Raw genomic sequence first — 18837 nt, 5'->3', positions numbered from 1 at the left:
TCAAACCATCCTGTGTGCATATATACAGAAATCTCTTTTCCCTACTCCCTCTCCTATCTTTCTCCTCAACTCAGTAATTCCTTTCTTTTGAACAGGTTCATTTACTTTTCCCAGTATCTATTACACCCTTCACCTTTTACTTTTTCTTTCAGATTCTCACACTAAGGGGACAATAAGATGTTTGCACATGTGGGTTTGATTTATTTCACCTAAGAATATGATCTCTAGTTGCATCCACTTACTGATAAATGCCTCAAATTTATCCTTTTTTATAGCTGAGTGATACTCCATTGTGTAAAAATACAACTTCTTTATTTGTCTCTGACAAATTGTACTACTATAAACATGGGTGTACATATATTGCTGTGGTATGATGTTTTCAGTTCTTCTGGAAAAATACCCAGCAGGGGGATAGCTGGGTTCAATGGGACTTCCAATCCTAGCTTTTTGAGGAATCTCTACACTGATTTCCATAGTGGTTGTACCAGTCTGCATGCCCACCAATAGTGGAAAGGGATTCCTTTATCTACACAGTCCCTACAACATTTTTTATTGGCTGACTTATTGATGATAATCATTCTCTCTGCAGTGAGATAGAATCTCAGTGCTGTTTTAATATGCATTTCTAGAATGACCAATGATGTTGAACATTTTTCCATATATTTACTTGTCATCTGTATTTCTTCCTCTGAGAAGTATGTATTCATCTCAGATGTCCATTTTTGGATTGGTTCTTTGCATTTGGGGGTCCTGATTTTTTAAAGTACTTTATATGTTCTAGGGAGAAGGCCTTTGTCAGAGGGACAGTCAGCTATAATTTTTTCCCTGTTCATGTGTTTTCTTTTTACTCTGTTGATTTCTTTTGAAGTGCAGAAAGTTTTCAAAAGATGAAATCTCGGTTCTTGATTCTTTGAAGTTTTTCCCATGCAGTTTAGTTTTTGTTCATGGACTCCTACTTATCCCTTTGTCTTTAAGATTTCTACCTACATTTTTCTGCAGGAGATTTAGTGTTTCTGTTTTAATGTTAAAATCTTTGACTCATTTTGATTGTAGTTTAGTGCATTGTGATAGATGTGTCAGGCGAACATGATAACCACTACACTATGGAAACTGTTCATTGTGATAGACGTGGGTCTAATTTTAGCCTTTAGCAGAGGAAAGCCAGTTTTTCTAGCAATATTTAGTAAAGAGACTATGTTTCTTCCAGTGTACATATTTGGCCCCTTTATTAAAGAGAAGATGGCTGAGTGTGTTTGTAGTTTTGTCTGCATCTTCTTATCAGTTCCATTGATTCTCAGGTCTGTCTGTATGCCAGAAGGTATTGAACTTTTAAATTACTAGGAAGAAAACATAGTTCTATAAATAAGTACAGAAGATATTTAGAAGCAACCATTCACATGTGCATGAATCTATGTAGCACGTAAAAACTAAATTATTCATTAGAAGTTTGAGATCCTATCTTAACATTCATTGAATTTTCAAATTGAGTGGACCTAATTGGACAATCCATTTTATGAATCTTAATTGCTGATTGAATTTTCTAACTGTATTTATCACAAAAAGACATTGAACTATCATTTGTAACTTAGTAAAGTAGTGAAAGAGTCACCATACATAGTAACCTAATAGATTAATCTTCTAAAGATAGAATAAAATCTAGTCAAACATGGAATACATAACCAATAAAGTGAATTAACGAAGTTCTGGAGATGATCAAGAAGGTACCCAATATAAAGACCATAGTCATTTTAATCAAACACAATTCTAGAAAGATAAAAATCAAACTCTATCTAAACAGCTTAAAAATTACATGGGTGAAAATTATTAAAATTATCTTTTTGGAAACTGATCAAGTAGATGGAACTTCAGAATAGGAAGATAAAACATGATAGAAAATACTAAATTTGATGAAAGCTTTGAAGAGAAAGGTTAAAATGAGCAGGAATGTCAGACTTAAATCTTATTCCCTGAATATTTTTAACCAATGTAAAATCATGTCAATTGTCTTCTTATGCTTTGCTAATTTAATTAAGCACCTGATAATATTATAAAAAGAATTAGGATATAAGGAATACTTACATTTCTGGAATCAACGGCTGCATACATTATATCCATCCATCCCTTAAATGTGGCCTATTGAAAAGGACATGTTTGTTTTATTTTAAAGTTAAAATTCAAACTGATATTTGATAAATATTTTACTGGTCACTTTAATTTTTTTGGGGGGGTGAGGTGGGGATTGGTACTGGAGATCAAACCCAGGGCCTTTGCACTGCTTCCTAAATCTTTTTTTGCTTTTCATTTTGAGACAAGTTTTACAAATTTGCAAAATTGACTTGGCTGAGCTCAAACTTACAGTCATTCTGACTAAGCATCTCAGAGTGTAGGGACTACACAAATGTCCTACTGTGCCTGGCAATAATACTTTTGAAAAACATCTAAAAACAAATTTCATATGAATTTTGGAGCAAGATACATAATAAACAAAACAGTCATTTTATAAGTCTTCCTGCCTGAAAACTAACTTAACAATCCTTTAGAATTAACTGGTTCTTGACATTTAAGGTGCTGTTCATTTTTTTACAGAACACACTTAGTAAATATTACAAATGTAAGTATATTTGACAAGTATAAATTGTAGCTAAAAATTACAACTTAGATCTGAGCATTATTTACTGAAATCTGCAAAATGATTGAGGTCTAACGTTTTTCTTTATAGGAACAACCAAAGGATCACACAAGTATACGTAAAGTAAAAGCTTGACTATCTTTTTCAGAATTTCAAAGCCAAACATTCAGAAATAATCCTATATTCCAATTTCTTCTTTATTTCTAGAAAAGAATGAATTACTATGGGTAGGGTAAGAAAAGTAGAGAATAATATAATGGACACATGGCATTCATGTGTGGAAGAAAGATCCCAAGTCTAATAACTTTAGTTTCCTATATGTCCTACCACATGAATTTTGAGACTGTGAGCTAAAATAGTCATGCCTTATCCTCGATGAGAGCTTGGTATAGGTTTTTAGTTTCTGTAACTCAACATGTATTTGTTTTTAAAGCATGAATACTTGTGAAGTGAGTGGTAGATAAAGCAAGACAAGAGTTGTGGTTTATATCTAGATATCCCCCTAAAAACTTCATGGAATCATATGTGGAGCTTTTGAAGGTAACTGGGATGTGGGAGGCTTACAGCTCATTTGCTATTAGGTGTGGTCTCCTTAAAAGAGGTAGGTCATCACTGAGGGTGTGGCCTGGAAGGGTTCATCTCCTTCCCCAGATCAACCTTTGAATCTCTCTGCTTCCTGTTTGCTATACTGTGAGCATCTTCTCCTGGATGTGCCTCTCTGCCATACTGTTCTGCCTTCGAGGCAGGCAACTATGGAATAAAACTACACATTGTGAGCAAAATGAAGGCTTTCTTCTTTACATTGTAGGTGTTAACTATCTTATCCCTGGCAAGAGAAGCAGCCCTAGACACTATAAACTGAGCTTGAGGGGAAATTTTGGTCAGAGACTAGAATATTGACAACAAAGCAACTGGTAAAGAGGTTTAGTTGGAAAGAAGGACTCCATTAATTGATACACTCCAGGTTATGTGTGTTATGCTCTGGTAGAAAATTTCTCTATATTTTGTATCTGTCCTGAGACTTTGTAAAGAGACTAAGATTAAGAGTTATGGCCTAATTAATCTGACAGAGAAAGCCTCAAGGCATCCCAGAATTGAGGATGTGACATGGGTACTGAGTGGGGATTTTAGCCAGCTCTACATTGAGAATCAAGAGCAAATGGCACAGGTGAATGATTTAAACAGTCAGTTGTGAGTTTGACCATAAAGAAACCTCCAGTAAAGTTGAGGCCTACAACTTTCGAGCAGAGGAGAGGTTGGCTGTTAAAAAGACTGGCCTTAAAAATAAAACCAAATATTCTGGATGATGACAATAAGAAATATGGCTTCAGCACAAGTCAGAAATCTGCAAGGAACCACATTTGCAGTCTGAACATTAGAAGCATGAAAGACTTTGTTTTAGAGTGGCAACCTACAGCATTGGTATAGGGTCTCACTCTGTAGCTTGAAGGTAGGACCAGCACAGCATGTGATGAAGGGGACTGAATCCAGTCCTTGGGCTTGCTGGGCAGGTGTTTAGACTACTGAGCTGTCTCCACGGCCCCCAACCTATAGCATCAATCCCTGTATATTCAGTCGACAGTGCTCAGTCATCCAAGCATGTAGAGGCCAGGGCTGCCAGTACTCAATGGGGACTGGTTACTACTCATGCAAGCAGCATCCACATATTGCTGAATTTCCAAGCATACAAAACACTAAATCTATGGAGTCAGGAAGATTTCAGAAGACATAGGAGGCCAGGCAGCATCCCTTGAGAGGGAAGTGTGAGAAGCTGTGAGAGTTAGCCAAAAGTACAAGGGAAGCCCCAACAAGTTGGAGATGCTAGGGATGTAGAACATCTGAAAAAAGTTGCAAGTAGTGAGCAAAGCCAGATCACAAGAGAAGCGGTGAGAGCTTCAACCACCAGCAGTGCCATAGACCTTGGCTGCCCAAGTTCTTATCCCTACCACTTGCTTCAGGTGCTGGACATGGAATTGCAGGATGCAGCATTTGCTCTCTTGGGTTTTGATGCCATTGGTTTCTATCCCCCTTTTTCTTCCTTTAGCAGTGGAAATGCTTACCCTGTGCCAATATTTGTTGACAGTGTTTAAGTTTCTTTTCAACATTTACTTGTGCCATCAGGTAAGAATTTGCCTTAAATTTCAGAGGAAACATTGGACTTGAACTTTTCAGCAATGCTAAAATTATTGAAACTCTGGCAGCCCTTAGAACATTTTGTGTAAAGGGATGTGTACGAATATTTTGGAGGCCATGAGCTGAATGTTATGATTTGTAGTTAGATGTATCCCTAAAGCCTCATGGCATCACAGGTGATACTTTTGAAAGGTGACTGGATTATCAGAATTCACAGCTGAGGTGCTGTTAGGTGGAGTCTGGCTGGACTAGGAAGGTCTGGGGACATGGCCTGTGAGGGCTTATCTCTGCTGGCAGCACTTCTCTTGACTTTGCTTTCTATTGGCTGTGTCTTAAGCAGCTTCTCTTTAGCTGTGCCCCTCTGCTCCGCCACTCTGCTTTAGAGCTAGAGGGCTATGGACTGACACCTCTGCAAACTGGGAATAGAAACAGATTTTTCCTCATTTGATTTTCTCTGGGAATCATGTCTCGCTGATGAGAGAAGTGCTAGAACACCAGATGAGAATGTGCATGATGTGAAAAGGAACTTAGGATTCTTAATTAGAAGCTGGAGATAAAAGTTTACATCAAAGAGGGAAGGGTTGAAGGTGCCAATACTCAGGTAAGTGATTAAAAAAAACCCCATTAACACATGTGGTACAAGAGCAGAAAAAAGTATTCACAAAATAATCTCAGTGGATGAACAAATCAATGGGGAAATAATTCTGTAGAAAGGCAAAAACAAAGTAGGATTTTAGAGTTTTCTTTTTTGGTAACGTGATGTATGGAATACTTGTATAGAGCTTCCATTCTACATTTTCAGAATCTAATATTTTGAAGGATTGTTTAAAACATTCTCTTTATTCCTCAGCTTTATGAAGGAAGCTATATGCTTTAATGACATTTAGAAGTGTGGTTATTAGGGATTAAAATAAATGAAAAGGGAAAGGTCATAGTGTGTTACTATAATTTTTAAATAAATCATTCTGATTATATTTTCTAAGCCCCTGCTTTAAGTGCATGAACATGCACAATGAGCTAAAAATACCCAATGCAAAAAAGACAGGAATTGCCAACAAAAAGATGGGAAAATTTGAAAAATAACCATAGTAAAGACATTTCTGAAAACCATATACTGGTGTTGACCTGTATGGTTTTATTTGATTAGCCTCATAGTTCAATGACTGAAAGCATTGCTAACAAAGGTAGATTTTTTTTTTGTCCTAAAGAAACCATAGAAACACTAGGGAAGAAATTATACTGCTTTCTTTTTTAAGGTGAGATTTCATCAAACAAGAAATAGCATTTTGTTATGTTTTTGAATAATCTAGATTTTTTTTTTACTGCCTTTTTGTGATCCAGCTGCCCCTAAAAGAGGCATTGAAGGAAGCATGCTTTAAAATTGCCATCTTTGGTTTGGTATAAATTATTTTTTCTTGAGAGAGTCCATCTTAGATATGTAGTGGGATGTTTTGGATAAAATAGAATCCAATAATGGTGCTGAAAGGTCATCTGAGACGAGGTGACCATTGTTTGTGGTTCATCTCTGTGCCTGTCTAGTTGCAGATGTTGTTCCCTTTCTGTACAAAAATGACTTGAGATCTATTATTCCCCCTAAATCCATCCAAAATGGATCATATCCTTTCCATCCAAAATGATATAAATGACAGTTAATTCCTATAAATTAGGAACAATTCAACTGGATGTGTTAAGTGTGTGTATGTTTGTGAATGTGTGGGTGTATTTAGGGGATGGAGGCTCTATTAGATAAACAAGTGTTTAATTGCAACAGAAAAAGTAGTAACTAAGTTATTGATTTAATTATCAGCTAGTTTATATGGAAAATTAAAAGAATCAGGAGAAAGTGGAGAAGGGGGAAAAGAAAAATAAGACCTATAGAAGGAACTAAAATACCTGGCCACAAACAAATATGTCTGTACATGTTATGAAGTTATGCCCATCTGGACTCATACACTTGTACTAATAAATCAAAATTAGAAAAAATATTGTGAACTTTTGTATTAGTAACTAAATAACAGATGTAGCTAGTACTTTGTTATTATTCTAGTTGTTATTACAATACAAAATTTTCAGAGAAAAGAGTTTTCACTTACAACTTGAAGCAAAGAGAGATACCCAAATCCTACATTATCAAAGTTTACTTTCACATTTTTCCATCGGGCAGTCTCATTTCTTTCTATGAGTTTTAGGCAATCAGAATGGTTATTGACTTCGCTGATGTCAAACATGTCACCAGTTGTGGTGTTAACACAGTGGTAGAATTTGCCAGCAAACAAATTTACGCCCATGATGCTGAAAATTAGCCAGAATATAAGACAAACCAGAAGCACATTCATGATGGATGGAATCGCTCCTAAAAGGGCATTCACAACCACCTAACACACAAACGGAAAAAAAGACAAGTCAGAATTCTTGTTGGTTATAAAAGAAAAACCATTCCCCGAATATTCTTTATTTTTCTACCAAGGTTAATTCTAGGATATTGAAAGCAAAAGAAGAAAAACTTAAATATATTCTTTCTTAAGCGATACACTTAGAAAACAAAAATAGACAATATAACAAAGAAATTTTAAATAAAGAAAATTTCAAAAGGAAGAAGTACTAAAACATCAAAGGAAAAGCAAAAATAGAGGAATATGCTACCACAGAACTATAGAATATGTGTTGTTTATTAAAAAAAGAGAAATAGTAAATCCTATACAGAAGATTGATTTGTTTTTAAAAAGGCAGTATATTAAAGAACAGAACTAAAACATTTGAGCATGAACTGACTTGACCAATATACTTGTAAAATAAATTAAAAGCTCAGTATGTATAAATATAAAATATTATTAAAATACCTAATATAATTTGGCCTTAATTATTCATGCATTGCTATGACTAATAATTTTTGCATAAGAAGCAAGACAATTTAGCATTATGTATTTCATTAGATCATCACATCGTTTATTTCAAGCTCCAGTCATATCAGTTGTTTCATTTACTGAGTTTAATTCCATAAACTTATTTTAAATGAAACATAATAGAAATTAGTTTCTTAGGAAGAATAAAAAAAGAGGGATGACATACATGTAATTATCAAATCTGATATGATTTCATGAAGTTCTGGGATAAATTATTTACTTTTTTCCTATCTAAAAAGGTTTTAATACAGTTTATTTCTGGATCACAAATGAAACATGGGATTTTCGTTTTTGACAACACTGTTGTCTTTGTTTTCTGATCTGCAGTTCCCAGTGGAACTGCACATAGAGAGCTAAATATGAAGATAAAGACAGACCCTCCAATGCTGGTGGATGGTAGATGATGTTTCAGAGCTGACCACTGATAGCTAAGCTTAATTCCACCTATAGACTGCTTATGTTTTTCAATCAGATTCAAAGTAGACAATGGATACCAAAATATCTTCTATTTGGCTTTTGTGATAGAGTGTTTTTAGAACAAAGATTCTAATTGCCTGAAAAAAGCTGCAAGAACTAGTTCCTTATACTTCTGAGGCCTGAGTGAAGTCCATAAACATCTTCAGGCCTGGGGACACAAAACAGAGTGATAAGTGAGCCAAAGGAAATAATGAAACCAGTAATAATAAAGTTGGAAAATGAATATGGAAAAATTAATTCACCTTGTTATTCAGGTGACCAGATGATAGCCTACCAAACTGATAAATCTCATTTTACTGTTTAGCTAAATAAATTGACAGAATAAACACTTGTTTTATACGTACATAATTTTAAATAAAGAATAGATTATTTGAATTTAAGATTTGAGCTCTAAATTGAACTTATTCCTTTCTCTATTTCTTTCTCTATTCAAATTAAAATGTATTTATTCTACATATACTAAAATGCCTATTTTCCCCATGAATCCCCAGTTTATAGAATGATTAGAAAAATGGTTATACCCATTTCTCGATCTTCCTTTCACACGACTCTGTAAGTTTCTCATTTCTTTCTTCAACGTCTTTCTCCATTGTCACTTCTCCATCCTCCTTGTGCCTATCCTTATCTTGTCTGCGTTCACTACATCCCTACACCCTTCTCAGTCTCCCTTTCCTTGTTCCTTCAATACGTGTAAGATGAGCTCAAGTCCCATTTAAAAATTACTTAACGTTGCCCAGTGATTACCAAATATCTTTTTAAAACTATCATCCCACAATCTACATTTCTAGTTTCTACTTTCCTGCCCAATCACCCTTCACACTGCTCCAAGTAATAGCATCGCCATGTGCTAATAAAATTGGCAGAGCATTGGGAAGCTCTGTGCTTGGAAATTCCTATCCAATATCTTGTTACCTGAAGTTTGTTCTCCTTGCAAAGGCTTTAATACGAAAACACTTCTTTCATGGATCTTCATCTCACTCTCTAGTTCAGCATAAAGATGAGAGTTTTCTCCTTTAAATTCAAGAGTCAGAAATGTAGTACTTTATGGAACTATAGAGATAATTTATTATTATTGTCTCATTTGGAAAATGAGAAAAATGAACAAGTTCAGAAAGCAGACTAAGTAGCACCTGGAGCTCTCCCAGTCTACCTTGTTAGTTGTCCTAAGAGTTGCTCCCACTTATCTGATAATTGCTCAATAGTAGAGTTAATTATATTCTTGCATTCTTAACAGATTATAGGCTTTTAAAAATATATAAGATGCAAAAATACATCTGAGACCTCTCCACGGCTTTGGAAGCCTTGAATACAGCAATACAACAGAAAGTTTTGGACATACAAATACAGAAATGATTGAGTGAATGAATGAATGAATGAATGAATGAATGAATGAATGAATGAGTGAATGAATGAAGATTAGCCTAGCATTTACTGATCAAAGTGTAAGTTTTAACTCTTATTTCTGAATGCGAGAAAAGAATAATTAAAGAACAAAGCACAAAAATGTTTGAGCAAGGCAGTAAACTGAGAGATTTACTTTGAAACAGGGACTGGTCTGGGTTGAAATGAATTCTGGTTATGGAATTCACAGCACAAGCAAGTGCTTTGCAGTTGTGTGGTTCATCTGACATGCAAAGTAGGCCAGTGTTTAGCCCCCTGCGAAGTTTTGTTTTACCGAGGTAAAAGAAATTTTGTTTTGAGATATTTGCCATAGTATTGGGGAATTTACTGTGCAAAAGCCTATTCATATTTATGATCTCATTTCATTAGTTGGCAAAGGAACATAGAGAGGATTATCTTTTCCCAAGAGCCTGATCCCAAGTCTTGGGTCAACAGAGAGGGAAGTGTATTAACTCTCTTTAGTCTCTAGGGAAAAGGTAATTGGTTCCCATATGGGGATTGCAGAACTGAGCAGACCAAATTGAAATTTCAGGCTGCATAAAGAGAAATGTCTAAGAAAGGAACTATCTTAAAATTAGTACTGTTTCATGTCACACATTTTTTTCAAAGCATCATCAAATAGAATTTCTTGAGTCTAGTACAACCAGTTCTTATAGAAACATTTATCGCTGGTTCATTATTTATAGTTTTTTTTAATTAATTCAACATGAAATGAGGGATTGACAATTATGTAGGAAGCTAGAGTTGAGAATTCTCTACATCTAGAAAGTTTGCTGGATGATTTTTGAATTTCAATACCATCCATAGTTTTTAATGCTGCTTTAATGAAATACAAGAAAATGATAAAAATTAAAAGCAGGTAAAGTAGGAATCATTCCTTTTGAGTATGGAGAATTTTTTTAAAATCTAACAATTAAGTTCTTTGGTTGGTTTTACTTAAGGTAATTATTTTTGAAGGATAAAATAAATCAATTATCCAAACAAAAATTCCATCTTTTCTCCTCTTTAAAAATTTTCCTTCTTACACTCTGTTGCTAAATATAAAAATCAATATAGATGTATTTTTATTTTTTTCCACTGTGATGTCTTTTAAGAATCACAGAAGTTAGCTTAGAGTAACTCATTCTAAGAAGTGAGTTTATACATTCGTTTCTATTTTAATATTTATCAAGGTATCTTTCTGTTTTATTTTTAGATGACAGTCCAATTTTGTATAATTTATGTATGTGGGCTTTTTGTATTTTTCTCCTACTTAAAACCAAGAACATTTGTACTTATTCACCTCAATTTGTTTTGCCTTGTTACATTTTGAGAACAACCCCTACACATTTAACCAAAATGAAAATGAGAATGGTCACAACCAATAACAGTCTTATGAAACCTGGAAAATCACACAGTAGCATCTGTTCAAGCATATTAAAAGTTGACTTTTGGTTTGCAGCTGGCCATCTTTGGGACTCAGGCTAATAGACTGAAGAGCAAGGGCTGTACGCTTTCAATAGTATCATCAATCTGATGAAAAAGATTTTTTAACACAATCCTCCTACACCAGGGTCCCCCACCCTCACCAAATAATCTCCCCATCAATGGATAACTCAATAGACACATTAAATCACATTCAGTGAAACTTAATAAGATATCAACCATTGTGGTTAAAAATCCACAAAAGGTAAATTCACAAAGGTTTTATTTTTTCCAAGAAAAATGTAAGACAATTGAAAATAGTGGATTAAGGAAGTAAATACTATGTTATCCCTACTGTGGCACCAGAGTCCCTTCCCAGCCCCTCCCTCACCCCACTACACATCAGTCACAGTGCAAGGATTAAAGGTAGCAAAAGGGGTAATACAGTACCCATAATAAAGGGCTGAGGGGAGGAACCAGCGCTCCACCCCATCCAAGTTGGAGCAAGATTATCCTATATAAAATAGAAATATATAGTTTGTTATTAGTTAGAAATCTAATATGACAGAACATTTGGTGTTACTTTTGTATATGATGCTCTCTACTTCCCTTTCCATGAAGACTTGAGTTCTTTTGAAAAAGTATTTAAGATTTCCTAGTTCAGGAAATTAAAAATACCAATTTAAATACGAATTTTATTTTACCCTAGATATTCACGACATCAATTCACTCAGTTCAATTTTATGGGTTGAAAAATTTGGACTGGAAATTTGAAATACAATAAGTGTTCAAAAGCTGTCAGCCAGAAATATGCATAACGCATGCAAAACACAAAGTGCAACAGGATGATAATTTATTTAGTACTCTCTAACTTCTTACCAAGCACTATACGGCATGCTTTATTCAGTAGTGCTGCACAGAAGCGCATGCTTTGAAAAAGTGACAAAAACAAAATTAGAATGAGCGCCTGATTCATACTTTTAACAGAGATACTGAGATTTTATGCTGCTAGAGAAAAGAATTAAATGAGAGTTTCTGAATGAATGAAATCTCACTTTCAAATTATAATAATCATCATTCTTGTAACTAACTTCACCATTACTCATGATTAGATACCAGAAACACAGAAAGCACAATTGATAATAATGAAACTTTGACTTCACAATGCCAAACGGGTGTTGAAGAACTCAGTCATTTTTGTGTGGTATGTATGATGTTATTTTGAAATCAATGGCCATATTCATAAATCTGGTAGTTTAAGTGACTGCTTTTTAGCATCTGTAAGAAGTTTATAAAGTTTTAAAATTCCAGGATTCAGAAATTAACCTCTTTTTATATAAAGCATCACTGAGTAACATTTAGGGATAAGTCCATTTTAGTAAAAAGTAAAACTAGACCAACAAGATAAAATTATTATGGGCATAGGGTGGTATATATACAAATAACCACTTGACCCACAGAATCAGTAAACTTCTGAGATGACACATTTGAATTGTAACTTCAAATATTCAACAATGTCAGATTTTAGAAACCTTGTGAAATATCTTATTTTAATTCAGGCGACATGTTTTTATGTAGAAAGTATGAAAATGATAGTTTTTTTTTTGATGTATTTAGTACAGGGTCTACAGGGTGTCATTATGTAGGTCGGACTCATAGTGATCCTCCTGTTTTCATCCTCCCAAGAGCTGGGATTACAGGCACGCACCACCACACCCAGTCTCAGTGTGCCCCAGCAGTAGGGCCAGCATGGCAATGGAGTTGGGGATCAAACCTCAGCTTCGGTCTGCCTGAGTAGGCTCTTTAGTCTGCTGAGCTCTCTGGGTGGCCCAATAGTTTTCTTGAGAACTGAAACTGCTTTGGAAAGAGTTTCTGGCAATACTTTAATGAATTTGCGAGGATCTTAGTGAGAAATAAAGCAAGATCAATTGTATCATTATAATGACTTAGCATGTTTCTGGTGAAGAAAATGTTTTAGAATATGTTGGGAAAGAGAAAATAAGTTTTATGGCTTTTTTTTTGTTGTTGTTGTTGTGAGACAAAGTCTAGAGCTGGCTGGCCTCAAATTCGTGGTGATTCTCCTGTCTCAGCCTCCTGTGTGCTGGGATTACAGGCATGCCTCACCCCACTGGGCTAGTCTTGTGTTTTGAAAAGGTGACATTTTTAATAAATTTAACTTACAAAGTAACATAAGGCTTTAAAAATGCAAAGAGAAGTTGGTATTACAGCTTCATTTCTCTAAACGTAACTGAATGATAGGTAGTAAAACAGCATTGTTTTTCTCTCTGGCTTAGTGGCTTTGTTTAGATAAAAGCAATCTTGGCCCTTAAGAAATAGACTTAATTTTTTTTACATTATACCTCATTTACATTAATGATTCATGCTTTTAAAATGTCATGGAAAATAAGATCAATAAGGGAAAAATTTCTAATCTGTTATGAATTATGGAGAATTATGGTTTAATGTTTCTTTAAAAGGGGAAATATAAAAATTTGTGTGACTGATAAATGATATTTAAATTAAGCTTAATTTATGAAATATCTATGGTAATAAGTTAATGTACATTCTATTTACAATACTTTGTTATGTTTTACTTTACCATCAAAAATCATGTGGGTTTATATGTAATATTTAAGTTGGCATTATTGTTAAATATGAAGATCCATACTTTCACAAATTAAAGTTGTATTAAACAATTAATTGCAAAGCCTATTACATAGTTTATATTTAATATCTGCCCTTGCATATGTTCAAATAATGAAACGTTGGCATTGTGGAGACAAAAGTTTGTGACAGCTCTTAATTTTTTCCTTCATATTTAGTAATTAAGCACATGTATGATTTATATTATTTTCAATAAAACTCAGTAAGTACAGATGGATCATCACCAAGCAGAAGTCTATGATGCAGAATTCACTTTAGGTAATTGTTATATTGTTACACATAATACTTTAATAGTGCATCTACTTTTTTTGAATATAGGACTGTAAGGAAACTCCCAAGATAGATTAGGAAATTAAGTCATCTTAATGAGCTCAGCGGATAAATGATATTATATCATTTTAACGGAGGCCTACATTCTCTTGCATATCACCTAGAAGTAAATATGCAACAGACAGAAGATAAAGTAGCAATTTTGCAAAGGTTTGCCATTCCTTTTGCATGCACATGTTCTTCTTTTTGTCAATTAAATTGAGTTTAATTAAGGTTACATGTAGTACTTCAGGTTTTTCTTGTTCCTTACCCTCATCCCTTCAAATCGTGATAAAGCTCTTAGAGGTCTCAGAGCTCTTAGTGTCCTGAGGGATTTGATGGCACCCAGTTCTGAGTAACCCAAGGCATTTGCTGTTAAGCTGACCAATGAAACCTGTAAGCACACATAATATGGAAATGATTGTCATCCAGTCAACTCTTTGAGATAACACATAGTTTTATTTGTGGTTATTCAGAAAATAAACAATTGGATACTTTCAGGAAACCTCTTAAATTTTGTAAGGAAATGTTTTTGGTTTCAATCAAAGAAAGTTCTTTTTAAGACAGTTTGAAACTAGATAAGGTGATTTTAAGAACTAGTTCAATAAAAACCTTAAATGTCATGTAATTTAAGAATTGCTCAATGAGCCAGGTGTGGCGGCGCACACCTATAATCCCAGCACTCTGGAGGCTGAGGCAAGAAGGATCGTTGGGAATTTGAGACTAGCCAGGGCTGCCGAGTGAGCTCAAGGCCAGCCTGAACTGCATAGCAATACCCTGTCTCGAAAAGACAAAAATAAAATAAAATGAATTAAAGTTGCTCAACTAATACAAATGAATGAGCAATTAGCTGAAAAACAAAGTTAAAAGTTAATAAAATAGAAACTGGGGCATAGTTTAGTTGTAGAGTGCATTAGCATGCACAAGGGCCTAGAATGACTCCGCAACACCCCCAAATAATAATAACAATAATGATAAAGATGAACAAAATACAATTGGAAGAAAATGTCATTCCTTACCAGTTTATTATCTGTACTGAATTTAGGGCTTTGTCTATACTTAATTATAAGACCCAAATTTCTGTTGTACTGTAAGAAGCAAGAAATCTCTGCCCTCAGGTAGTATATTCAACTAATCGATATTTTCAGAATTAACACACTAAATCAGCCAGGTATAGTTGCACATGCCTGTAATCCCAGCACTAGGGAGGCTGAGGCAGAAGTACCACTATATGCGTTTGAGGCCAGCCTGAGCTACAGGGCAAGACCTTGCCCCTCTAAAACAAAACGAAACAAACAAACAATTTCATTTCCATGTAAATAATTTAACTAAGAAACTAATTCCATCATGAAACTTCTTCAACACTTGGTAAGTTAATTTACAGCTTCTATCATAATACTTGTTTCCAAGTGATATTATTTGGTTCCAAGTGGCTAATTAGTGAATATTTACTAAATAAATGATGCAATAGATTTACTTCACTTAAATTAAATATGCAAGTACTAATGAAAAAACCCATCCAGCATCTAATTTTCTACAAAAAAAAAAAACCCTATCAAAATGCCAATCAAAGGACAATTACAGTATCTTTAGTTTGGAAGTGTCTGATATTAGAGATTTCTACATACACTGGTCGCTATTTTTACATGAATTTCGTGTGTGTGTGTGTGTGTGTGTGTGTGTGTGTGTGTGTTATCAGTAATCGAATTTAAGACCTTGTGCCTGCCAAGGCAGGTGCTTGTGCCACTGAGCTATCTCCCTGACTCACTAAATTTCTATTTTCTCATTCTCAGCATACATTTTACATTATTTGAGATGTGTAATAGTTATTTTTATCTTTTTTTCCCAAATGGCTACACTAATTCCCAATGAAATAAATGAAGAACATTGAAAATAAAAATATTAGTATCTAAGTACATTCTTCCCTGTAGACTTATTTCAATACAGTTCATAAATTAAAAGGCGAAAGATTTATACTATCTGAAGAGAAGCCAGAGTATAGTTCATAAATTAAGTTGTGATAAATAAAATCATTTTTTTTGCCAAAGTATTAAAAATCTAAAGCTAATTTCAGTAAGTTGTAAGAGGGTTAATTTATGTTTAGAATTAAATCCAGTATAAAAAAATTATGGGAAATAAAAATATTATGTAGCTTCTAAGGCTTAACCTCAGTGTTAAAGACTTCTTTCCCACTTTTTTCTTGCGGTATTGGGGATTGAACGCAGGACTTTGTGTTTGCCAGGCAAGCATTTATTCTCCTGAGCAATCTCCGCGGCTCCTTCCCACTTTATTGATATGGTGAAATAATTTTTATTTTGAGTTTTCCCTCAATTTGCTTATTTTATTTTGTTATTTTTAAGACTTTAATGTAGTTTTTGACTACCAATTCTTTTTTTAAGTATTTATTTATTTATGTATTTGGTACAGGGTTTCCCTACGCAGCTCGGACTCATAGTGATCCTCCTGTCTCAGCCTTCCCAGCACTGGGATTACAGGTGTGCACCTCCATGCGAGGGTTCCAGGGCTGGCAAGGAATGCAGTACCAGGGATTAAATTTGGGTCCTTGTGCTTGCCAGGCAGTCACTTAGACTGCCAAGCTGTCTCCTCATCCCAGCCCGCCCATGCTTGAGAATCAAGGCGATCCAATGGGTGCAGAACTGAGCTCTAGAAACATGTGGAACAAGAACATGTCCTGCAGGGTTATAACCCTGCAGGGAAAAACTGTTGCCTGTGAGATTACACAATTTTGCAGTTTTCTAACCTTAAAACTATGTAAAGATGATAACCTCAGACATGATGTTGAACTTTTTAGTTTTTTTTTTTTTTTTTTTTTTTTTTTTTAGTGGGGGGAGGAGTACCAGGACTCAAACTCAAGACTTCACACTTGCTGGGTAGGTGCTGCACCAGCGAACTTATATTCCCAGACTTAGGTTTGATATGTGTTGAAATTAGTCACTTGCCTTAGGGGAAATGCAGTGTTTATCATCAGGTTTACAAATTCTATAAAGGGTGCTCTGTTATATCGGCTTGGAAATTTAGTCCATATTCTAGGAAAATTTCCTCTTGGTATAAATAGAGACATGTCTTTCACTGCATTTGTGCGTACTCTACTTCTAAGTGGAATTATGTAGTAGATCTGTGTAACCTATTTTTTTACATCTGCCTTTCAAAAACTTTCAGTAAATTAATGAAATAAAAACACAGTAGTGGCAACTACCCTCCTTGTTTATTTAGTTCCTTTAATATTGTGGAAATAACATCACTATTTTACAAGGTTAGTGATTCATTAGCATCTAAAGGCAATAACCACTGGGCAGGAAGATAAACTCCCAGTGTCTGATTTACAGCGCAAACAATTTGAGCAACATGTATTTTATATTCTTTATTTTATTAGTTCCCCTTTTAGCTATTTTTTTTTTCTCTCTTCTTCAGCATTTTGTCTTGGACAATCACAATATACCTGATCTCCTCAGTGCTATCTCATTTACTTATTTATTTATTTTGTGTTTTTAGAACAGGGTCTATAGAGTCTACAGGAGCTCACTGTGTATATCGGACTCGCAGTGATCTGCCTGTTTACAGCCTTCCAATTGCTGAGATTACCGATGCACGCCACCATGCCTAGACTCAATTGTCTTCTCAGCAAACCCCTGAGGTAGGGCTGGCAAGGCAGGCCAAGGGATCAAACTCCTGACCCCTGCGTCTGCCTAAGCAGGCACTTTAATCCACTAAGCTATTTAGCTGGCCTTCTCAGTGCTATTTTAAATCCTTACTAAGTTATCCTACGACTTCGGTAGAGCACACCAGCATTCAGTGCATGGCTACCCCGTCATCACAACATCTGGTAAGAGGTTTGCTATTTTAAAATGAAAGCATAAACAGAAAAAAAAACCAAAAAACTACTTTAGTCAGAAGACAAAAATATGGAGGATACCTACATCAACAATCAAGAAGTCCAGCCAACACCAGGCATTAGTGAAATATGTCTGATATCCGTATGCCACCCACTTGAGAAGCATTTCCAGAATGAAGATGTAAGTGAAGACCTTGTCAGCATATTCCAACATAGTCTTGATTGTCTTTCGTTGATCAATATATATATCTTCAAATGCCTGTAAGGAGAATGCTACACATTTTAGCTTCCAAATAATGTATTCTATAATCTTTCCATGGGGGAGGGTCTTGTGTACATGTGACAGCTCATTAGGATACGAAGGAAGTGGAGCCATGGTTACTGCTGGTTTATTATTTTGAAAGCAGTGTAAGTCATTTAACCAGGGAAAATTATGCTCTCTATTGCTATTATAACCAGAAGAAATAAGTAAAAGTGAATTAATTTGATTTGCTCAGAAAAATACTTCTTAATGTCATATTCTAATGTAACCTCCCTATTGTTCTAAATTTAATTAATTTCAATTTTTGATTCCTTGTCTTGCCTTTTTTTGCCATATAAATGAGACTGAAAAAATAAAATAGCTTATGGTTTTATAAAGCAAAAATGGTTGACTGATCATTCGAGTGCTCAATTCTACCAAATTTTTGTTTTTCATTCACTTGATAGTTTATATTTTTCAGCAGAGACCTTGGTGAAAAGGCTTAAATGACAGACTTTTTATTGAGATCCTGCTATGATGTCTTCTAATGTAGGCCTGTTGATATTTTACTTATGTCTAAGCATTTTTCCTTTCAGTGATTAAACACAGATCACATCTAAAGTGGCATCCAGGGAAAGTTTGTTACACAAGGGTAATCTGCGGAAAGATACCGACCCATGTTAGAATTATGAACCTAAAGAAAATTTGAAGCAATGTATTTTGTCAGGTAAGTACTTTATCAAATCATATCTATGACCAGCTTACATACTCTATTTCATTATTTCTCTAAACTATTGTATCTAGCTAAAGGATTTTCCATTAT

General features: G+C 34.7%; 1 protein-coding gene across 1 annotated transcript in view; it reads right to left on the bottom strand.

Moving 5' to 3' along the window:
• Scn1a (sodium voltage-gated channel alpha subunit 1) overlaps positions 1–18837 on the bottom strand; it is a 172278-nt gene that overhangs the window by 11409 nt on the left and 142032 nt on the right. Inside the window, exons 21-24 of the mRNA XM_004646393.2 lie at positions 17859–18032; positions 14192–14314; positions 6856–7137; positions 2080–2133 (exon numbers count right to left, since the gene is read on the bottom strand). Of these exons, the coding sequence (XP_004646450.1) occupies positions 2080–2133; positions 6856–7137; positions 14192–14314; positions 17859–18032 (633 nt within the window). The remainder of the gene's footprint in view (positions 1–2079; positions 2134–6855; positions 7138–14191; positions 14315–17858; positions 18033–18837) is intronic.

Source organism: Octodon degus, unplaced genomic scaffold, assembly GCF_000260255.1.
Source record: "Octodon degus isolate 3935 unplaced genomic scaffold, OctDeg1.0 scaffold00267, whole genome shotgun sequence".
Taxonomy (NCBI): domain Eukaryota; kingdom Metazoa; phylum Chordata; class Mammalia; order Rodentia; family Octodontidae; genus Octodon; species Octodon degus.
Note: the sequence above shows the minus strand (reverse complement) of the source record. Positions and strands in the feature narration are given on the sequence as shown.